The sequence below is a fragment of the Armigeres subalbatus genome, chromosome 1, assembly GCF_024139115.2.
Source record: "Armigeres subalbatus isolate Guangzhou_Male chromosome 1, GZ_Asu_2, whole genome shotgun sequence".
NCBI classification, from domain to species: Eukaryota; Metazoa; Arthropoda; class Insecta; order Diptera; family Culicidae; genus Armigeres; species Armigeres subalbatus.
The window spans coordinates 161549141-161573760 of NC_085139.1; the positions used below are offsets into that span (position 1 = coordinate 161549141).

At 39.6% G+C, this 24620-nt stretch overlaps 2 protein-coding genes across 4 annotated transcripts in view; one reads left to right on the plus strand and one right to left on the minus strand.

The window, feature by feature from the left end:
* Positions 1–15899, plus strand: part of LOC134205442 (glutathione hydrolase 1 proenzyme-like) — a 129581-nt gene extending 113682 nt beyond the window's left edge. For 2 of the 3 annotated variants that reach the window (XM_062680683.1, XM_062680684.1), the window contains exon 4: positions 1118–1655. In XM_062680683.1, the coding sequence (XP_062536667.1) occupies positions 1118–1634 (517 nt within the window). In that variant the 3' untranslated portion in view covers positions 1635–1655. Of the gene's footprint in view, positions 1–1117; positions 1656–13967; positions 14766–14844; positions 15271–15330 lie in introns of those variants that run through there. The other variant, XM_062680685.1, reaches the window with a different exon arrangement.
* Positions 15900–16787: 888 nt separating this feature from the next.
* LOC134205441 (serine/threonine-protein kinase Smg1-like) overlaps positions 16788–24620 on the minus strand; it is a 103720-nt gene continuing 95887 nt past the window's right edge. The window contains 3 exon segments of the mRNA XM_062680682.1: positions 16788–18382; positions 18443–18870; positions 18872–19983. Of these exon segments, the coding sequence (XP_062536666.1) occupies positions 18183–18382; positions 18443–18870; positions 18872–19983 (1740 nt within the window). The 3' untranslated portion in view covers positions 16788–18182.

The window sequence follows — 24620 nt, forward strand, 5'->3', positions numbered from 1 at the left end:
GCTGATGCAATATTGATTGAATAAATAATAGAAGCAACAGACTAAGAAAACTAATACAATTTCTAAAATTTTGATTGGATAAAGAAAGTTCTAGTGGCATACCGAACTGTCTGTATGGTCTTAATATTGACACAGCCTAAATTGTTGGACAAATTGTTTAAGGAACACAGATGCCTAGCTTATCTGCATATTTCTTAAAAATCCTGATTCAAAATTGGTTTTCTCAGCAAGTTTTAATCTTTGAATATTTTAAAGTTTTTACAGAGTTTTGCGAGTATATTTTATTAAACCTAGCGTGTCCATAGTTCTTAAAGATGCATGGCCTTTCTGAAAGAATGATCAAAAGAATCCTGCAGCGTTGCTCTCCGACGAGCGTTGGTGATTCTGATACTGACGGAAGCTTCCTTCAGTACCGCGAGAATGCAACCGACGGCGACGCCATTGCTTGCTATCAACCCTTTCTTTTTATAAAATGCTGGTCCTGAAAAGAGTCGATTTTTAATCCACAATGCGTCTTTCGCATCACTCACAGCAATCAAAAGCTAATCCGAATCTTGCGTTAAAAATCCACTGCTGCTGCTGTCCGACGGCCACTCGATAATTTTCCGCTAAGACGCTAAGGATAAAAGTTCAGCACCGCCACTGATATCCCGAGACCGCAATCGACGCCTAAGAAGTACAGATTTTCTTTTCACAAAGCGCCTTTCTAATCACTGATAGAAGCGAAACGATAGTCTGAGCATTGCATGGATATTTCTCTTGAGTACTGCTACTTTCGGCGACGGCCAGAGCATTCTAATCCCTTGTTTTTAATAGTTGGGGAAATTTTAAAGAGTTCGTCGATCGATTGATACCAAAATCTCGAAAATCGGTACTTTTTGTAAAGGTCTCAAATTTGAATTACCTGCCTATCTTCACAAAGGATGTAATAATACGTCAAAAATTAGCCCCCCCTAGAATTTTTTGTTAGTTACGCCAATGATTATAACTACATAGACATCTTGATCCACCTAACACCTATGATGAAAAGTGATGACCCAGTTTTACCCCTTATACCCAATGTCACCGCTGATGAAGATACATACTTGAACATAATATGTATAATGTTTTATTTCAGATTGGGCGCAATGATCCGTTCCCCTTCGACGGGAATAATTCTCAACGACGAGATGGACGACTTCTCCACACCGGGAACAATCAACTCGTACGGTCTACGAGCATCCCCCGCCAATTACATCGAACCGGGAAAGCGCCCTCTCTCGTCCATGTGCCCTACGATCATAACTGATTCGCAAGGCGATGTGCGAATAATCGTCGGCAGTGCCGGTGGTTCACGTATCACGACGGCCACATTCCTACTAATCCTACGTCATTTATACTTTGGCGAAGATCTCGAAACGATCATCCACAGCAAGCGGATCCATCACCAGCTGGCACCGATGTCTTTTGAGTACGAGGAAGGTTTTGATCAAACCGTCGTCAATGAATTGGTCGGGCGAGGACACGTCGCCAATCAAGCCGCTTCTGATTCTGGATTTGCCGCTCTGACGGCAATTATCCGGGATAAAAAAGATAAGCTTTGGGCGACGTACGATCCCCGGCGAGCGGGTAGCACAAATATACTATTAGGCTAATTTGTTTTAATAAAATGTTTTTTTTTTATACAAATTGTGTTTTACATTTTATAAATAGGTTCATACAATTGTTTCGCCAGTAATTTATACACTTCGTTCAACTTTATTCTTATCGTTCGTTTATGCTGTAGGATCAAGGGACAATTTGCCGTTTATGATAATGGTTGAAACCCCATCTAAATGGGTGCCTATTGCTAAATCCGATCCCAAGCATTGAAAATAAGCAATCGATATTTTGTGCTATTGTGGAATTCAAGATGGCCAATCAATAACCGAAACCAAACCAATCTGAAAATCACCGAAGCAGAACAGTAGAAGCTAAAAATCGATGTTTCGATCACTTTTGGAATTCAATAAGAATAATTCAAAAGCGACTTCATTCCAACCGCTTCTACTGTTCCATTGAGTCTAATCAACTACAAAACGCGGAAGATGATATTACAGTTGAGGTCGATACAGATCGCTGTCAACATCACTAGCAGTTCAGTTCAGAAAAAGAAGTTATAAGACTTAGTTGAGCAACAATAGTCAAAGACTCTTCAATGACAATTGTGTCACACATAATCAGTGTTGGGAATAGCTCGAAATCTCAAAACTCATGGATGATTCAAATCAAGCGTGAGTTGAAACGCACCCAACTCAGCACCTAAAAACTCATAGATGAGTTGAATCATCCATTTGAATCATCGTAGGTTCTATTTTGTTCTCCTTCATTAAAAACAGTGAATTGACGTTTGTCGCATACAATAAAATATACTCTTCTATGTATGAGCAATAAATTGCCCCCACAAATTGATTTAAAATGCGTTTTTAAACCAAAATGATTTTTTGGCAAATGAGTGAAACGATGCGTTTTAGCATGAAAAGTTTACGCGTGATGCATTCCTTTAAAATCGCAGATGATTTCGTTCGCACGGGAGGGCTCATTGATTGAGATTTATGAGTGAGTTTACCAACACTGCTCAGAATACAACTAAAGAATTGGATTTCAATGGAAGAATAAAAATTGGACTTCTTATCTTGCTTTACAGTAAAACACAGGTCAACAATAAAAAAGTAATTGGAACACTCATGTACCGCATTTGCAGTTCACATCCTCAGGAATCGACCGGTGACTACCGCTAGTTGATTGATTGAGAAAATTTCGAGATAATTTGGTGGTTCGTCGCATATAAGTTCCCTGTTTCGTCTAGGGTGGGACTAATTTACTTTTGGCTCTCTTTTGGCTCACCGGGTGACGATGAAAAAAACTTAATGGTTGAACTGGAAGGTTGATGTATTGCCTTCTACATCGTGCCTGCTCGGAGGTTACTATTGCGAACACTGTACAAAACATACGAATTATTATGGACGTGCGCACAAATACTCAAATTTTAATCTAATAGTTAAGATTACCCAAGTAACCATTAGCACTATATTATGTCAAACCGCCCTATAGGGCCACTATACGGTTATTTAAAAACTTATAAGCATTAAAGTAACACTATATGGCTGATTTGACGAAATATAGTTTAGTTCTTATTGGTTGCTTGGGTCGCTACGCTTTAAATTGCCAACCGAACGCTTCACGATTTATGTCCATCATTGTCCACCAGAAGAAATATTATATATTTTTATTTTTATTATTTCGTTTCCGTCTGTATTGTATGAGACCTAACTTAGGCCTAAAACTGGTTACGTAGGCCGGAGACAACCCTATTCGCAGAGCATACTATAATTACGGCGTAGTTCGTAGATTGGACACTAGTGATTCTCCTTGATTTATATCTAGGACAAAAATCACAAAAGCATGAGGATTACTATTCCTGGCCACGCCCATCTTCTCTGTAACTTGAAAGGGGAAGGAAATGTTGATGTTGTAGTTACTTAATGAGAGGCCCAAGACTCAGCGACACCCTCATAAGAAACTCGGAGTATCCGTTGGGTCGTTGGTAGATCTTACATCGTAACTCACCACGCAAAGGTGTCTACTTAACGGAGGCAGCGAACGCAATCCTATTTGCACGCAATGTATACAAAATAATCGGTTGTACTTCATCTTTGCCGATAAGCTCCTTTGAAAACGATCGGAAAAAAGTGGCGGAGACTTTTGTGTCACTGAAGATTGAGACGGTGAGAAAAGGCATAAGAAGCCATTCACAAATTATATTACACTTTAGGGGGTGGTGGGATACCTGCCTGAGCGTTACGGTGCAAACAAATTTTGAAGCCCTTTCATATATGTATATATATATATATATATTTTTTTTTTTACTATTTTTATTAGCTAATTATCTAATACATGCATTTATCTCTTAGACTAGGTGTTCCGTGTTTTCTTAACACTATCATCCTTATTTGCTATGTTACGCTTTTAGTTATTATTAATACATTTCAATTGCCTCTGGCAGTTAGGATATTTCCTCTGGTTGAATTAAACCATGTAGGAATTACAATGTTTTCTACTTAAACTAAACTTAACCTAATTTATACTAAGGGTACAAGGAGCTAATCGTTGCAATAGAAGATTGCAACGATTTTTGTCTAAAATTGGAAATTATTTTGTTGGACATTTGTTGCAATGTCTCAATATTAGAAATTCTATGAAGTTCATTGGTACTATACCACGGATGCAACTTCAGAATCATTTCAAAATTTTATTTTGAATCCTCTGGAGTGCCTTCTTTCTGGTATTGCAGCAACTAGTCCATATTGGCACAGCATACAACATGACAGGTCTAAAAATTTGTTTGTAAATCAAAAGTTTGTTCTTAAGACAAAGTTTTGATTTTCTGTTTATAAGTGGATATAGACACTTAATATATTTGTTACATTTGACTTGAAGGCCTTCAATGTGATTTTTAAAAGTTAATTTTTGATCTAGCAGAAGTCCTAAATATTTAGCTTCGCTAGCCCAATTAATTGGAACCCCATTCATAGTGACAATATGTCTGCTTGAAGGTTTCAAATAAGATGCTCTCGGCTTATGTGGGAAAATTATAAGCTGAGTTTTGGAAGCATTCGGGGAAATTTTCCATTTTTGCAAGTAAGTGGAGAAAATATCCAAACTTTTTTGCAATCTACTACAAATGACACGAAGGCTTCGCCCTTTGGCTGAAAGGCCCGTGTCATCTGCAAACAAAGTTTTTTGACACCCTGGTAAGGTAAGTCAGAAGTAAAAATGTTATACAATATGGGCCCCAGTATGCTGCCTTGGGGAACACTAACTCTTACAGGTAATCTATCAGATTTAGAATTCTGATAGTTTACCTGCAGTGAGCGTTCTGATAAATAATTTTGGATCAGTTTAATAATGTACAGAGGAAAATTAAAATTCATCAATTTTACAATCAAACCTTCATGCCAAACACTGTCAAATGCTTTCTCTATATCAAGAAGAGCAACTCCAGTCGAATATCCTTCAGATTTGTTGAGCCGAATTAAGTTCGTAACTCTTAATAACTGATGAGTGGTTGAATGCCCATGGCGAAAACCAAATTGCTCATCAGCAAAAATAGAATTGTCATTAATATGAACCATCATTATATTTAAAATAATCTTTTCAAACAGTTTGCTTATTGAAGAAAGCAAACTGATTGGGCGATAACTAGAAGCCTCAGCTGGATTTTTGTCCGGCTTTAAAATTGGAACAACTTTGGCGTTTTTTCATTTATCTGGGAAGTATGCCAATTGAAAACATTTGTTGAATAAATTAACCAAAAAGGATAAAGAGCTCTCAGGAAGTTTTTTGATAAGTATGTAGAAAATACCATCATCACCCGGGGCTTTCATATTTTTAAATTTTCTAGTAATAGATCTCACTTCATCCAAATTAGTTTCCGACAAAGGGTCTTGATTGAGAATGTCTTCGAAGCTCCGTGTAACCTGATCCTCAATTGGACTAGTGAGACCTAGACTAAAATTATGGGCACTCTCGAACTGCTGAGCAAGTTTTTGAGCCTTTTCGCCATTTGTTAATAAAATTTTATTTCCCTCTTTAAGCGCTGGAATTGGCTTTTGAGGTTTTTTAAGAATTTTCGTTAATTTCCAAAAAGGTTTTGAACTGGGATCCAACTTCGAGACATTATTCTCAAAGTTGGTATTTCTCAGAATAGCGAAACGTTTTTTAATTTCATTTGGCAAATCTCACCAAATAACTTTTAAAGCGGGATCGCGAGTTCTTTGGTATTGCCTTCGCCTCACATTTTTAAGACGGATCAGAAGCTGAAGATCGTCGTCAATAATAATGGAGTTGAATTTAATTTCACATTTAGGAATTGCAATGCCTTTGGCTTCGACAATTAAATTTGTCAAATATACGCGCGACTTATCACTCTCACTTTTGGTCTCCAAAGGAATATTAACATCAAAAGTCCTAGCGATATATGTGTTATAGAAAGCCCAATCATCGCTAGGAGAAGGAAAAGTAGAACTGATTGGATTATAAATGGCTGCTTGTGATAGTTCAAATGGAACAGGAAGGTGATCAGAGTCAAAGTCAGCATGAGTTACCAATTGGCCACACAGCTGACTTGAATCCGTTAAAACTAAATCAATTGTAGAAGGATTTCGACTGGTACAAAACAAATTGGTCCATTGGGATATTGAATAGTATAATATCCCGCAGAATAATCTTCAAATAAAATTTTTGCCGTTGGAATTGCTTTGAGCATTATTCCATGAACGGTGTTTGGCATTGAAGTCACCAATTACGAAGAATTTTGATTTGTTGCGAGTCAGAATTTGAAGATCAGCTTTCAACAAATTCTTTTGCTGCCCATTGCATTGAAAAGGCAAGTAGGCTGCAATGAAGGAAAATGTCCAAAATTTGTTTCAACAGAAACTCCCAAGGTTTCAAAACTTTGGTTTCGAATGAAGAAAATAATTTATGTTTGATACGTCTATTAATGACGATGGCGACCCCACCACAGGCGCTGTCAAGACGATCATTTCTGTAGATAAAATAGTTTGGATCTCTTTTAATGGAGAGTCCTGGTTTTAAATACGTTTCAGTTATAATGGCAATATGCACATTATGAACTGAAAGGAAGTTGAATAATTCATCTTCCTTACCCTTTAGAGAGCGGGCATTCCAATTTAGAACTTTCACACCATTGAAACGGAGTCCGATAACAATTTTTTGTGTGTACTTTATACCAACCTGAACAGCTTCAAGAATGGTATTTGCTTTGAACATTGCATCAATCATGTGATGCAATTGTTCAGTCTAAAAATCAAAATCGGAAGCAGTCATGCTACCTGAATCGGAAACATGACCGTTATATTCCGTTGGGACATGGGTATAAACCTCAATTTGAGAAGAGAAATTTTGTCTACCAGCAGCGATGTTTGCATTCGTAGGTACATTGGAAAAATTGGAATTTACTGAAGTGCTTGCTACCCGTTGACGAGCGGCAAAATTTGTTTGTGAATTTTGGTGGGTATGAATTGCTCGACCGCTCAGTTCGATAGGAGAAGAAACAATGTCAACATTAGATTTAGAAGGAATATCTGAAGTCTCCAGCTTCCTTCTATTTTTTCCGCGCTTGGGCAGGACGGTCTTGAAACCTTGTTTCTTTGAAGGAAGTGGAGAATTCAGAGACTCCCCCTTCCTCTTGTTTTTATTAATGCTCATTGCTGAGCGTGGAGACGTGACCTTCTAAGAGGTTTTTTCCCAGAACGGTGTCCCTGCAGGATTACCACCGCTTGCCGGAATTTTACTTCCGTAATTTGTAATTTGTGAAAGAATTCATGGCAAAAAAACAATGTTTTTTTCAATAACTCTGGAACACAACGAAAACAACTAAACCACAATCCGCGTCGATTGCAACTTGTTGCGAGCAAATCGAATAATGATCACCTGTCGCGCATTTTGAGAAATAGTCGGTTTTCGATGATGTTTTTGGTTAGTATCAGTTATCAATGTTTAGGCATAAACATAACCATGATTTGTGTTTTACTTCTGACATATACAAGTCATCGCAGTTTGAAAAGTTCACAACAATTACCTCTCTATATTTGCTGCAGATAAAATGGAACGCAACAATGTTTTTATCCTCTGCACACGAGGACAAAGAATTATCGCTATTCTCTTTTATTGCTTGATTTCTGCATTTTTCAGCGATAATTACATTCCTTGTGCATTATGCATCCCCTATGCAGCGCGTTCCAAACCTTGGTAATTGCCTACTTTTAGGGTATTATCAATTGTTGAACTGGCGTGTATTAATGGCGTTGCCCAGCTGCTAGACAGTGGGGTCCCTACTCCCTCCGGAGTGGGAGATGCTGCTAAAGCTGGGAAGTAGAGTCGGTGGGATAGTTCCTTCTCTTCTTTATAGAGCGGAATAATTGGTTCAATGCACTATATTTGGTTTTACGTAGTTTACGTCGAGCGGTAATGTCTTGTATACAACCCCCAAAATTGTTCACTTTGAAAAGTATTCTAGAATAGCCGGACAGCTTAATATTGAACAGTTATAAATTATTTATTTATTTATTCAGACTAAGGCTGAAGTGGCCTGTGCGGTATATAAGAGTCTTCTCCATTCGGCTCGGTCCATGGCTACACGTCGCCAACTACGCAATCTATGGAGGGTCATCTTCCACCTGATCGATCCACCTTGCCCGCTGTGCACCTCGCCTTCTTGTGCCCGTCGGATCGTTTTCGAGAACCTTTTTCACCGGGTTACTGTCCGACATTCTGGCTACGTGCCCGGCCTATCGCAGTCGTCCGATTTTCGCGGTGTGAACGATTGATGGTTCTCCCAGCAGCTCATGCAACTCGTGGTTCATTCGCGTCCTCCACATACCTTCCGCCATCTGCACCCCATCATAAATGGTACACAGCACTTTCCTTTCGAAAACTCCAAGTGCGCGTTGGTCCTCCACGAGCATCGTCCAGGTCTCGTGTCCGTAGAGGACTACCGATTTAATGAGCGTTTGTAGATTGTCAGTTTGGTACGGCGGCGAACTCTATTCGATCGCTCGTCTTGCGGAGTACGTACGATTTCCAGCCACTATGCGTCTCCGAATTTCTCTGCTGGTATCATTTTCGGCAGTCACCAGTGAGCCCAAGTACACAAATTCTTCTACCACCTCGATTTCGTCACCACCGATGCAAACTCGCGGTGATGACTCCTTCCAAAGCGATTTTGAATAGCAGACACGAAATACCATCACCTTGTCGTAACCCTCTGCAGGTTTTGAAGGGGCTCGAGAATGCCCCTGAAACTCGAACTACGCACATCACCCGATCCATCGTCGCCTTGATCAACCGTGTCAGTTTATCCGGAAATACGTGTTCGTGAATTAGCTGCCATAGCTGGTCCCGATCGATTGTATCATATGCGTCTTTGAAGTCGATGAATAGATGATGTGTAGGCACGTTGTATTCGCGGCATTTCTGTAGTACTTGGCGAATGGCGAACACCTGGTCCGTGGTGAGCGTTCGCCCATAAAACCCGCCTGGTACTGCCCCACGAACTCCCTTGCAATTGGTGCTAGTTGACGGCATCAAGTTTGGGAGTGTACCATGTAGGCGGCGTTCAGCATTGTGATTGCGCGGTAGTTGCTACAATCCAGCTTATCGCCCTTTTTGTAGATGGGTTATGATGAACAGTTATAAATACGTGTTTTATTCCCGATAGGAAAATCTTTATAAAAATAAGTTTACAAATCCGTGAATCGCACTAAACAATCCGTAAACACTTTTATTGTGCTCAGAAGATTCTACCCGGGATTTAGGTGAAACACTCAAGGACACAGTTGAGAATCGATGATTAACTGTGATGAAAAACGAAGTTTCAAAAGTTTCAAAACAAGGAAAAAGAAGCCGTCTTTGCAGGTCTCGTCTCAGTCTATAAAAAGCCTTCTTCAGCTAAAATATTAGCTTATTTGGCTTAAATTGTTTGTTGGGATAATGCCATAGTAACATCGCTGTACTAACAATGGTTTTATAGCACACTTGAATAGTAAATCACTATGAAACCATAATTCTTACGTTTGATGTTTTCCGTAAAGTGAAAAAAAAAACAAATTGCTGTTGCGAATACGGACTTAAAGGGTCTTACTCACCAAAATCAAACCGATTATCGGATTTTCTTGAAATTTTCAGGGAATGAAAAACTTTTAATGAGTTATGATTTGCAACATTTGTTTCATTTGATTTCATCACCCATTAAGAATGCGCGCACGTTCCTTTTCACTCCACCCATCAAATTTTGTACAATCGATTTTCCCAGTGTTTTTGTTGTTTTTATCCAAATTTTATTCAACTTCTAATTTTGGGATGTTTGCGAAGTTTTGTCTTCACAATTGCCCAGAATTTTTCAATCGGGCGAAGTTCCGGTGAATTTGGTGGGTTCATATATTTTGGCCAAATTTAGCTCCGTTAGCTCGGTACCACTGCAACACGTTTCTAGCGTAGGGGCAGGACGCCAGATCAGGCCAAAACAGAGTTGATACTTTGTGTTTTCTTATGAATGGTAAAATATGCTTCTTGAGGAACTCTTCGGTGTAAATCGTACCGTTGATTGTTCCGGAAGTAGTGAAGGGAGCGCTTACTTCACCACATCCGCAAATCATCTGCCTTCTTTGCAAATTTTGATAACTTCTTTGTTCGGAAATCGTCCGGAATATCTAACTTAGACTTGGCAACGAAATTTTCTTGCCCATGAGGTTGACGGAAGTTAGCCTTGACGTAGGTTTCATCATCCATCACGATGCAACACGATTTGGTGAACAACTTCATGTAAAATTTCCGGGCGCGAGTTTTTGCAGTGGTGTTTCGCTTTTCATCTCAGTTTGGGGTTTTTTGCATCTTGTAAACATATAACCTAGCACGCTTCATGGTTTTCTGCACAGAACCAACCAACACTTTGGACTTTTTAGTGACATCTCAAATGGACACGTTTTTGAACTTCTTGAGCTGTTGAACCACTCCGAGTCATTTTACTGTCCATTGGACCATTCACTTCCCTCATTTGAACACTCAGACGCTCTTTGAAGGTTCTCATTACACGAAATACAGTTGAATTTGCAATCCCAAGCTTGATAGCGATCGATCGGTGGGACGCCTCCGGATTTTGATGGTAGATGCACACATTTTTTTTCCCTGGCAATCTCTTGTTCCGACAACATGATCGTAACCACTGTATGTATAACTATGAAACTCTGCAGATGTAAACAATACACTATGAATAAGATTTGCTCAAATTTTCAGGTTTTTTACTCAAACGATTCAAAAGTTACAGAAGATTTTCGGTGTGCCATTTTTATCGAATACACCCTTTATACCAACTTACTTAACAATATGGAACAGTTCTGCATATAGTATGTAGTATTTCCGTAACATGCAGTCGGAAATGAAATTCGCCCTGTATAAAATCTTAGATCATGCGTGGAAATTATAAGAGGCAGGCTAGGTAGTTTTTTTTTATTTATTTTCAAGCAAAATGTTATGCGAACAATATTCGGTGAGTTTCTTGCGTATGGTGTGTGCCACAGAAATGATGAGACACTGTATGGTGTGTGAAAAAATACCGCCTGATAGTCGTTCCTCGCCTCAGATATTACAATGATGGTGAGAGGTGTCGTAACCGGACCGTTCAGCATTTGTATTGATAATACATTTTGTTATTATTCAGTTATCAGTTAATCACATGATTGTTAACTAAATATCAAGATGATAATAAGGATAACTAATCCTGTTATCAGTTTGATATCATTTCAGTTATCTGCCTCTGCTCGGGTATCGATCATTAAATCATATTCGTTGTCCAAAATATGTCTAAGATTAATCATCTCTACATCGTCAGAAAGATTCTTATCGATTTGAATATTGCTGATTCCAACCTTCCAAAGTAAGCTGAAGTAGCAAAATTTAGAGAAAACTTTATAAAAAGCTTACAGCATGGGGGTCTGAAGTTTAGTGCAGGAGAAGGATTTAAAAATAGCTTCCGTTTGTACTACATAAGATATTGGGCAAACTTCTATACCAATGTGTCGTTTTGAGATGTGTCTTGTTTTTGGAGATATCCGGCGCTGGGAGAACTCCTTACATCGAGTTCTTGGCCTATCTTCCTGGGTACCTGTTTAGCGGTACCCATACGGCGTTGCATGACATTAACGTCGGTATTGCGTGATGTTCCTCCGGTTTCCCCGAACTTTTAAGGTCGCCAGGTCCGATTCCACCGCGTGTAGCCAGTGTGTCCTTCCACGAAGTCGCCGGTCTCTATTGAACAATGTTTTGGTTCAATCAAAGTTAATTGCCTATTTTCCGGATATGACCACCCGACTTGGACATTAATTAATAATGTTCTGAAAACTCATATGTGAATATGTAAGGGAGGTATTTTGGACCACCAGTTCGACTGCTCATATTTTGGACCACTGCGTGCAAATTCTTCTTGGTGGTTCAAAATAAGAGCCCCGGTAAGGGTGGTCCGAAACACATCCTTTACCCTACATTATGTGGAAGATTACGATTTGAAAAATGAATTGGAGTTAACTACTTTCCCTCGATGGGACTCGAACCCACGACCTTTAGTACGCTCACTTGATCAGTACAATTGCTGATGAAGGATTTGTGTAGCCGCCAGACATTCTATATACTCACGCTCCTCTAATGTGAACGTGTACTATACACACGTGGAAGTGTTGACTTGACAAATGGATTTGGGAATCTTGAGCTCATTCAGTAGCCGCTAAGTTGCGAAGACCGACTATCCACCAAAACATAATCATTGGATGCCTTTAGAGTTTTTTGGCATAGCATAGCAATTAGCAGAAAATGAAAAAAATAGTTTTTGATGGTTAATCAATAGTTACTTGAGTGCTTTCAATAGTTTAACATTTTTTTTCACAAAATTGATTATATTAGTAATCTAATGAAAACATAAACATGTGCCAAATTCGTCTTTTGTTATTCGATGAAAGTTGGAAGCTACCATGGGAAGAAAAGGGTTAAATGCTCATAGAATTTTTGGTGCGTATGCATTGACCAAGCTGTAGTTGAGGAACTTGCCCTCAAACTACGAGACGAGCCAGCCTCGGGCTGAAAATCTGGATAATAAAGACAAAAAAAACTTGCCCTCAATGCTCAACACGCAGATGTGATCACTTACCGACATCCATTTAATGATTAGACGCTGCTGCTTACCAAGAACTACGAAACCAACTCCATGCTCCGCCTTCTCGCCACCACTGAAGTAGATGTAATACTTGAATTACATCTACCCGCAATTGAAACCATTGTGCAAAATTTCCGTTATCCTATTTCTCGCCATCGGACCTCCTGGAGTAAAAAATGGAGATTTTGCAGCTTTCGAGCAAGGAGGGCAATTCGTCCCAATATTTCAATTACCGAGTTTCCAATCAATTTCTTTTAAAGATTGCCTAATCGCCTTATTCTAATACTAATAACACTTTGTTGTTGAAATTATTTTCCCTATTCTTCTTCTTCTTATTGGCATTACATCCCCACACTAGGACAGAGCCGCCTCGCAGCTTAGGTTTTATTAAGCACTTCCACAGTTATGAATTGCGTTAAACCAAAACCTTAAGAATTATTCTGGTAAGAAAACTCATATGAATAAAACGGTAGCCTGTAGCTTTACACACGGGAAGGATCAAACTTATGTTCATTTTTCGTTTTTTTTTTTTTGCAACAAAAAATTGAATATACAGCTCATTCGAAAACAGGTCACCATTTTTGCATTCGTATATCATGAGGCTAACACGATGATACTTTTATGCCCAGGGAAGTCGAGACAATTTCCAATACGAAAATTCCCTAGACCGGCACCGGGAATCGAACTCAGCCACCCTCAGCATGGTCTTGCTTTGTAGCCGCGCGTCTTACCGCACGGCTAAGGCCCGATGCCCACGTAGCGTCTTTTCAACGCTGCGTGCACACGGCGTTAAAAGGACGCATGTGTGCATCGGGAAAAAGCGGTAACGCAGCGTCGCCGCACCGATGCACACCTGCGTTTTTTCAACGCTACGTGCACGCAGCGTTGAAAAAACGCTACGTGGGCATCGGCCCTAAGGAGGGCCCCTTAGGGCTTCTTTCTTATAATGGACATTCTTTTTTTTACTAAAATAATATAAAATCTGTTATTAATGCATTTTATGGAGTTTCTTCTGAAATGTGGTTCTCTCGATTGAATTTCACAAATTCGTAATATTTATAATATGCTGTGAAGAAGTGATTATGTCTGAAGGGTCTCTTGTTGGTCAATTTACCCTACTTGTCTCCGTTTTTGATAGTGTAAATATGGCAGCTATGAGACCAAAAAAACAGAACAGTAACCCTATTATAATTTACTTCAGTTTCTCTCGTATCTTTTTCCGCAGGAATCCATACCGAAAGAAAATCGCACTCACCTCCGCCGTTCTAACAATAGTTCTGATCTCATTGGCCGGAGGGTTATACTATGGCTTGGCCAGACGTGACTCTGAGCACATTCCTAATGATCGACACGGAGGAGCAGTGGTCGCCAATGGGCACGAGTGTGCAACAATTGGAGCGCGAATCCTACGCATGAATGGATCAGCTGCCGATGCCGCCATAGCAACTCTATTCTGCGAGGGGGTTACGTGCCCACAAAGCATGGGCATCGGGGGAGGTTTTATTCTGACGATCTACGACAGAGCAAATAACCGCGTAGAGACACTGAACGCAAGGGAAACTGCCCCAGCTGCGGCGGCCGAGGATATGTTCGTAAAACCGGACAATTCTACAAGAGACAAAAGAGGCCTCCTGATAGCAGTACCCGGTGAATTGAAAGGGTATTGGGTTCTTCATCAAAAATATGGCAAATTAGACTGGAAAACGTTGGTGCAGCCTACCATAGATTTGTGTAGGAAAGGGCACATGGTTACTGGATATTTGGAACGAATTTTGTACCGAACGAGAATACAAATTCACGCAGAACCATCATTGCGTGAGATATTCATCAATCCAGAAACAAATAACACGTGGAAGGAAGGGGAGTATATTAAACGACTGGCTCTGGCCGATAGCTTAGAGATCATTGCAAACGAAGGTGTACATTCTCTGTACAGTAAAAATGGAAGCCTGTTACCAAAGCTTATGGAAGACTTGAAAGGATTTGACAGCATTCTTACAGAGGAAGATTTCTATAATTATGAGTAAGTGTGCATGAATTCATGCGTGCCATTATTTGTATTTTTATTTTTTCAAATAACGCAATTATGTTCACTATTTTAGACCTAAATGGGAGGCTCCTTCAACAGTCACGGTCCGCAATAATAGTCAAGTGCACTCATTTCCATTACCCGGAAGTGGATCACTGCAAAATTTTATGCTAAAAGTTTTAGATGGATATAACGATCTGAATGTAACGGATCCCTTGACCTGGCATCGAATAGTTGAAAGTTTCAAATTCGGATATGGCATACGAACCAGAGTTGGAGACCCTGGGTATCTTTCGGGGGCACATGGTTTATTAGCCAATTTATCCAGTACCAGCTATCCAGAGTACGTTCGTAGTCAAATTCATGATAATGAAACTTTTGACGAATATGCACACTATGGAGCGGAATTCTCCAACCCAGAGGACCAAGGCACAGCGCATATTTGTGTATTAGCTGCCAACGGAGACGCGGTATCGGCTACCAGCACTATCAATTATTTGTAACACATTTCATGCATTTTATATTCCAACCAATCAGCAACTTATTTTTTCGATTCCAGACTAGGAGCCAAAATTCGTTCCCGATCCACCGGAATCATTCTGAATGACGAAATGGACGATTTCTCGTCGCCTGGAACGGTCAACACATATGGTTTACCACCATCGCCCAGCAACTTCATCGCTCCTGGAAAACGTCCGCTGTCTTCGATGACGCCGACGATTGTAACGCACCAAACAGAAGGAGTTCAAATGGTTGTTGGTGGGGCGGGTGGATCACGAATCACAACGGCCACCGTTACCCTCCTGCTTCGGTATCTGTTCTTCGGGGAGGATCTGGACACCGTCATGAATGCCAGGCGTCTCCATCACCAGCTGGCTCCAATGTGGGTGGACTATGAAACGGGTTTTGACGAAGCAATTTTGGAAGGATTGCGGATACGGGGTCATGATGTGCGTGAAAAGACGCCCGATGCTGGCTTTGCAGCCGCGACGGCAATCACCAAGGATTCAAAGAACACCGTAAACGCAGCATACGATTCGAGGCGGGGAGGAAGCTTGGAGCTTATAGCATAGTTTTAACCAAAGACTGTAACATTATGTAAAGAAGAAAGAACTGTTGAAAATGGAATTTCCTTGATCATAGATTTGTTATATCACAGCCATGCGTCCCGAAAATGAGTTAAGTACGGGATTGAGAATGCGAAAGTTTTTTTTTTGTGTCTCTATTAACGAGACTTGCAGTCTAGAGATGACGGATTCGGGTCGGGTATGGATTTGTGAGATGAAAAAATGTCGGGTACGAGTTTGAGAAATAAAATATCAAATTTTCTTAATATGCGTTTGGTTATTTTGCGGCTTTCTCGTTATTTAGACCTACATCCTTTTTGATGGGGATGTAATTCCAATAAGAAGAAGAACATGAGACAATTATGCGTAGAAGGGCAGTGTACCTTTTGATAAACCGCCGGTCGTCATTGTCCTTGAAAAAATAGTTTGCAGTCTAAAAGCAAATAATCTTCCCCGTGATCGAATACGGCATGCCGGTCTGGGAGAGCTGCGCAAAAACTCATCATGTGAAACAGCAACGAGTTCAAAACAAGTTTCTGATGATGATCATCGACCCTCCTCCCAGGACACGAACTGCTGAGGTGCATCGTCTGGTCGGGGTGAAAACATTAAATGAACGCTTCGGCTCAGGGCCCGTTGCCTAGCTTCTGGACAACAAGCGATTAGGGCGCTGGTATCAATCTAGGTTACCAAATTCGTATTGTAAATATTAGTGCACGTAGTAGTTAGTTTATCAAATTTTCAATTATTAAAATCAAAATAAAGATGAAGTGCCAAGTGAGAAACCACTTTAAATTTTAATCTTCAAATAAAAGTATTCAAGTCAAAAAAGTTATCGAAAAAGAAAATTATTTTGGGTCATTTTGTCCCGTGGGAGCATTTTATGCCATTTTCTCCTACTAGCAAATAATTATTCGAGGATTGTCATCAAAATTAATACAAATCAGTGTACGCAGCTTATAAGCAACATATATATTATTTGAATTCATAAGCCAAACACAGACATGATCCAATTTGTTGCTGTAGTATCTGTTGTGAGCCTATGTTGACTTTCGATTTCATTTTGGTTTCATAATTTTACCATTGGTTTGATGAGGCGACGTCGATCACGGAGTAATCCAGATATTGAGCTTGTTTATATCTGACACGTTTGATTTCACAGAGTTGTTATCCACATTAGTGATCAATTATTTCGTCAGAACTTGTAAGAAACTCACAGTAAAACGAACGATGAGTTAAACAATACACTACTGTCCATATATATCAGGAGTTACGCCGTGGATGTTTTTAATGCGAAGTCTAAATTATTAAGTGCCGAGATGGCTTCATCTAAAAGCTAAGACGAATGATAAACTTGTCTAACAGAAAATTTGGAACGATGATTCATAGGATTGTAAAGGCCGGGATATTCTCGAAAATGATACGACACAGAAGATTATATTGTTGGCGGATTAATGCAATAGTAGGGAAATCTGTCCCATAGTGTTACACAGAAGGGTTAAGTTATGTTATGCAGCACTCCAGAATGATGGGACAGTTAAGAACCATAAAAAGAATTTGAATTGAAAATAAAAACCATGAAATTATCCAAAAATAGTGGTTATTAAAATTATCAAAAAAGGGAAATAATACAAAATACTAACAGTATTGATGAAGATGTCTATGAATATAAAAAGGTCATATATTTGGAGGTTCCTTTCACCATGGTTTAATTTTGATCTTCAATGTTGATAAATGAAGTAATATTTTACTCATACCATATTTAAGAGCGTTTCCCATGAACCGCTCTCATCTTATACCAAACAACATGATTTCCGGTTCTTCTATGATGTTACAAGAGAGTTGAAAGGTATTCTGCAGCCTGATCGCGGCTTCGTGATATTGGCATTGAGGGAAAATATTACCCAAGACTACACTGCAGTTCAAATAAATGATAGGAAAATGTCAAGATAGTTTTAAAGTAAGGGGTTTTGAATGACCTAATATCATTCGCTGTGTAGCAATGGATTTTGATCCACCCGGAATCAAGTGTCTACGGGACTTTATTGCTTCAGCGAACGAAAGCTCAGGTATGGGCTTCAGTGCAGACTGGACAAACGCTTGGTGGAATTTGAAGTTACCAGACTTGGTAACCCAAACATTACCAAGGCAGTGCCACTTCTGTTCAGTTACCGGACAAATGGCTCCCGCGTCGATGGTGAGCAGTCTACTGACTGAAGATTGTTGAAACCAAAACGGACACGCTACCGCGAAAACCCATTCGCAACGCGTCTCTCGTCTGGGTTTTGATGTTTGTTGAAGAGTTTAGCCGACCAAGTTTACCTGTTAACCATAGTGCTAGAATTCAAACCCAAGGCGTCCAACCCTCGTAGAGGACCGCCAAGTTGTCCGGATCCATCGCTTCCCGTATCATCCACTCAACCTGCTCTTGCGCGGTACAACGACGGTTCGGATCTGGATCTCTTCCCTCCAGTTTCATCCGGATGCGACGCCACACCGATACAGCATAAGCATTCCGTTTTTGCTCCTTTTGGGTGCGATGAGCTGGGAAACGAAATAAGAACATTAATTATAACTTCCGATCAATAACGTATCCGAACGTACCTTTCATGTGGTTCCGTTTGGTGGGCGACTCAACACTCAGTTTATCAACTATTTCAACACTCAGTTTATCGGTTTCCTCTTCCTCGCCGGTCATGACAGACCCAACTTCGCTGGTTCCGCTTTGTTCGAACTGGAACAGCTGATCGAATATCTTGTGCACATTCGGCATCGTATTGCGAACCTGTTCCTTCGCTTGGCGTACCATTCCATCGGTAAAATCCTTGCTCAGTACGTTAGAGTAAATCTCGGATACCGTCTCCAGGAAGGCCTTATAGCGAAGCAAGTATTCTCTCAGCGCCGGAGTTGTTTCCATCTTAAGTTTCATCTTCAGTAAATTACGGATGTCCGATGCCAATGCGTGATGTGCGCCCATGAGTTCCTTCAGCTCATTTGCACTCATGTGCAGTTTGTCTTGCGCATTGCGCACCGTTTTCCATTTTTGCAATCTTGGTCTGCACTTGATCTGTCATGTCGTCAATCAAAGCTTTCACGTCATTTAGCCAAATTTGATTAATTTGTCCCTCCGGATCCAGCAATTCAACAAGAGCAACTTCCGTCTGGTTCACCATTGCTGAACACGAGTTTAGCTTTGTGCAGGCCTTCCTATATTTATCGATCATGTTGACGAATGTTTGGTCCTGTTCAGCGTGCCGGTTGATTTGCATGCGACCAACTTGGTAGTTCAGAACCGAGCTGCAATGCTTCAGAGCAATGTCCAAGTAGATGAGCTGTTCGTTCAAAAAGTCTCGCTTTTGCAGAGAAGCCTGCTCAAATGATTTCAGCAGATGAACAAGCTCGGGGTTGGCTCCAGAAGCCCACTTTAAACGATGGAGTATTGCATTTGTGCTAGTTGTAATATCGGCACCCAATTTTTGAATGGATATCTTCGAGGATGTTAACGATTCCACAATGTTTTTGAGCTGAACAAGTATCAACGACCCATCAGCATAAATTGTTAAGTCGTTGGAAGAGGCAGTCGTTGAGCTGTCTGCAGTTGTCAACTCATGCAACCAGCTGTGGGCAACGAATTGCATTTGCGATCTTGTTAATGAAATTTGAGCTGTCAGGATATGTTCCGACAGTAGCTTAACTTTCATCATCTTTCTCCACGTGAAACTAAGATGAAGGCAAGCATTTGTCGCTTGGTTCAAATCTAATCCAGTGATTTGTTCCGCACTCATAATACGGTCAATGTTTTCGGTGTACAAATCGGACAAACACACTCGATCCGATCCAGTCATTTGCTGTAACATCTCGCTGTCCTGTTCTATATGTGGGTTGATGCGCAAAAGTATACCATAAGTAACCATGCCGGCTGCCGACGGGCTGATGCCCAGCATGCAGTAGTAGACGAAGTCGGATATGAATTTACGGATCGGTCGAACCAGGTTATCATCATTGAAGGCCGTCGCCATTCCAGTTCCTTTGAATGCGCAGGCCATTTGAAGACAGGATGTGAAGAACTCCATCATCGCTTGTACGCGCTTGACCACGAATATAGCCTCCAATATGTCGTACGTGAATTTGTTGAAGATCAGAACCTGAAAAAGATTGTGAATAATTTTGTATTAGTAGCATGGTAGTGGTTTCTAGGTTGACTAGGTTATAAGTAAGGTACAGTGGGGTAAGTGGGTAAATGGGGTAAGAGAAAAAACGCAAGTATTTCAGTGATGAATCACATAATTACTCAATTTCACTTCACAATCATACAAGGCCATTCAAATCAATGCGGTGAATAAGTGAAACATGAAATAATGAACCATTTAAACATGCCAGAGTAAAAGATTATTAACCTTTCAAGTTTATCTTTTGCACAAGTTGTTTTGCGTGTCAATGAATACAAATATTATTTATGTTGGTTTACATAACACATTCAATTGAGTTGGTTTTCTTTTGTAGTTTTGAATTCCAGCCACAAAAATATTGATATGAACATCAAAAGTTTTGAAAAAAATATTTTTTATTGCTTTGCCTGTTTTTTACCATGGGTGGGGCAAGTGAAAATTTTCCGACACTGAATGCATTTCTCTATTTTTCCGAACACAAATATTGCTATTAAGCGTATATAAACAAATGATACTAATCAGGAACCCAAAGTGCCAAGCGTGTCAGTACCGTGCTGTGCCCTTATTCCAATCAGCGCCTAATTCCGTTCACGCAAGACAAAATGATAAATAATAAAAAGTTTTTGTCTAAAAACAACAGGAAAATATCCTTGTACTTTTCTATGGTTATGTATGCATGAAATGAAATGAAAAACAGCGTCATTTTAAGCGATTAATAGTAAAAATTTAAACAAAATTTGTTGGTCGTCACTACGAGCGCCATTTTGACTGTTTTCATTAACCCACTTGCTAAGAACGTCTGTCATAATATTTAAGCATTTTTAAGCGAAAATTTGCCCTGGATTTCAAATACAGCAGCATAACAAGACAAAACAGGTAACATTCTAACGTATTACCAAATTGTTGCCTGTATTTTCCCGATAGAAAATTCTGAAAAGTGAAAAATATCTTGACCGGAATAAAGGTACATCTAAATCTACTCGTTCCTTATTCCGTTCATTGGGTTTGGAGGATGGATTCCGAAAATTCTTTGTTTGAGAATATAATCTATGAGCAAGAAAAGGTACATCGTACATGAAGCCATATGAATGGTGAACATTTGAAATTCTATCCCGCAAGCAGGCAGCTTTCGGTCTTCCAGTTATGGGAATTATTCAGAATTCCGTTGACGACAGGTTATGGGACCTTTTTCAACTCGTGCAGGGAAAATACAGTTTTTTCAGTTAATGATTTGATGATGATTTATAAAGTGAATGCTGGACAGTGTTAAGAAAGGGTTTCCGGACAGGGTTTTAAACAGCACAATCCATAATTGCGGCGTTCTTGTTTAAAAGCTTTATCCGGAAATTTCTTGGGGAATTTCTATAAAAAAAAAACACTGCCCTCTCTGAGCTGCAAATAAGGTTATGTTTCACCGAAATCCGTGAATACTTCGTAGAAGTAGGGTTTTCCGGTACTTTAAAGAACCGGAACTTTGAAGAATATTCAATTTGAACGAAACAGTGGTAGGTACGAACAATTCCAAACAAACAGAGACATTGTTTTGGAAGGTTCATGTCAGAATTAAAGGCCTAGTATCCAGGCTCTAGTCAAAATTACGTTGAGGATAAGGTGTAAAACTCTAATAAGGAATCGTATCTGTCCTTTTCTGTGGTACCTAATGCAACGGGGCAGCTATCAGAACGCCGGCTCCAGGGGCACGTTCACCTCTGGGCAGCATCAATGTTGAATATATATCGAATGGTAAGTGAAACAAACGAAAAAACAGTCAACTTGGCTATACTAAGGAAATATCATTCATTGTATTTTAAATTTGGAAAGAAATTACATTTTAGGCTTTTTATTTGCAATATTATAATAAATGAAAAGATGGATTTGTGAGAAAAATGATGCCTGGTATTAGCATCTCCAAGAAATGAAATGTTTTTCGGGTGATTGGAATTAGGAACACGAATGAACGGAATTATGAACAATGCCATTTCAGATGATTGGAATTAGGATCACATAATTGGTCAATTTTGTTTTCACTAGTGGAGCCTAAGTCTATGAATGCATCCCAACATATGTCTTAGGTGAACGGATAAGGGCACAGCACGGTATTTTAAATAATCCACGTTTGATAAATAATTCGTGAAAAAATGTTATTTATATAGCTTAAATACAGTAATCACTACTATTGCAAATATATCAACAATTATGATTTATTTAGTTGAAATTTATAAAATTTATTTATTTTTTAATGTAGACTCTTCTACTGAAATCATAAGTGGATTGTTAATGAAACACAATATGATTCCAGGTTTGATGAATATTTCAAAGATAATTTCTCTGCATTATCGCCAAGGTTCATTATCTTACTGTAAACCTGAAATAGAAAGTAGTGTTAGACACAAATGGAGATGAGATATTAGACCTAAAAAAATTCAAGTAAAGAAAACATAAAAACATAAAAATCATTTAATGGAGGCACTAGTGCCCTTTGACTTTCATGAAGTGTCAAAAAGCATCATAACAGATCACAGTTATGCTCTATTCAGTATAATTATCATTTGCATGAAATATATGAACAGAAAATGTGTTCTTATATTGAAAATCCTCTTTTAAAATCATTTTTTCACTTACCCTACATGTGGGGCAAGTGAAAATTGAAACTCGACTTTTGTTTTCCAAATATATTATATCCTAAAAGTATTTTACAAAAATCTTGTTCACAGCCGTATAAAGATTGGATAGATGATTTGTTATGTCATAAATATGATCAATTTCAATATTATATTCAACTTTTATGACTTGATGAACATGAAATATACGATTTCTCGCTTAACTTTTCAAAAGGACCTAAGTAACATTTTTTTCATGAACTAATTTGAATACTGCAATCAATAGCTTTCATGTTGTTCTGTTGATTGCGCTATTCAAATTAATTCATGAAAAAAATGTTACTTAGGACCTTTTGAAAAGTTAAGCGACGTTAGTTAAAGTTAATTACCCACTTGCCCCACTGTACCTTAAATTAATGGATAGCGGACTGACATTCACACTTCACTACGATGATATTGTCGCCCGAGCTAATCGTTAATTGGGCTTTATCTTCAAAATTACCGACGAGTTCCGTGATCCGCTTCGCTTTAGAGAACTTTACCGCTCCATCGTGCGATTGATACTAGAATCATCTGCTGTTGTTTGTTGTCCTTTTCAAGTCACATGGATCGCAAGAATTGAATTCAATGAAAGTTTTTGAGAAACGCTCTCTGTTTTCTGAAGTGGCGCGATCCGTAAACTTGCAACTGTACGAGGAACGTTGTCGTTTGATTGGAATCGAACCACTAGACGAATAGCTGCTCAAGCCATGTTTGCTGAAGAGCTGCTCACCGGAAATATAGATTGTCCAAAACTATTGTCGCAACTTAGGCTGTGAACCATTCCAGCAATTCGTTTGACTTTTAGTGAAAATTTGATACTGCGATGGCTATTTTCCCATCGTGGTAAAAATTTTACTTCGAAGCCGACCCATTTGAGTTTTTACAGATTGATAGTTATTTGGAACAAAATGGCTTTGGCGCCAATTTTCTCGCGAACAAAGTTTAACTATCGAACTGTCAAATCTAATTATTCTCAGGAGCAGGGTTATTTTTAACCACGGAGAAATAACCGTCGAACTGTCAAGTTTTAACGAAAAGTTAAACGATTTGCTGGAATGGCCTTAATATGTATGCACCTGAAAGACCTGTTCGTCAAAGTTCATTTTTGTATCAAAACCCTAGACATGCAATTATGCACTACACGAGCCAGCTCGGTAAATCAGCCGGCGCTTCAATGAGTTTTTCGACCTGTTTGACTGGTACCGGAAGGTACCGAAGTGTTTCGTCATCGGATACTCGACTCGTTCATTTGACCCCAGAGCTTTCAAAAATAATCGAATAAATGATAATACGATGTCATTGCAAGCGTTTGAAAACTAAACTGCCACCTGCGAACAATTAAATCTTTTCAGAAGCAATTAATTAAATCATCAAGTAAAATTCCACATCCCTGGGAAGCTTACCAGATTGATCAAAGCAACGGTGGGTGGTGTGCAAAACTGTGTGAAGATTTCGGGCGAACACTCCAGTTCGTTCGAAGCGCGCCGAGGACTAAGACAAGGTGATGGACTTTCGTGCCTGTTGTTCAACATTGCGCTAGAAGGTGTCATGCGGAGAGCCGGGTGTAACAGCCGGAGTCGATTTTCAACAGATCCAGTCAATTTATTTGTTTCACGGAAGACATGGACATTGTCAGCCGAACATTTGCAAAGGTGGCAGAACTGTACACCTGCATAAAACGTGAAGCAACAAAAAGTTGGACTGGTGGACGGTGGTGAATGCGTCAAAGACAAAGTACATGCTTGTGGGCGTAACCAAGCGCGACAGGGCCCGCCTGGGAAGCAGTGTTACGATAGACGGGGATACCTTCGAGGTGATCAAGGAATTCGTCTACTTTGGATCCTTGCGAACAGCTGATAACAATGTTAGTTGTGAAATACGAAGGCGCATCATCTGTGGAATTCGGACCTACTACGGGCTCCAGAAGAAACTGCGGTTAAAATGATTCACCACCGCACCACATGTGGTATG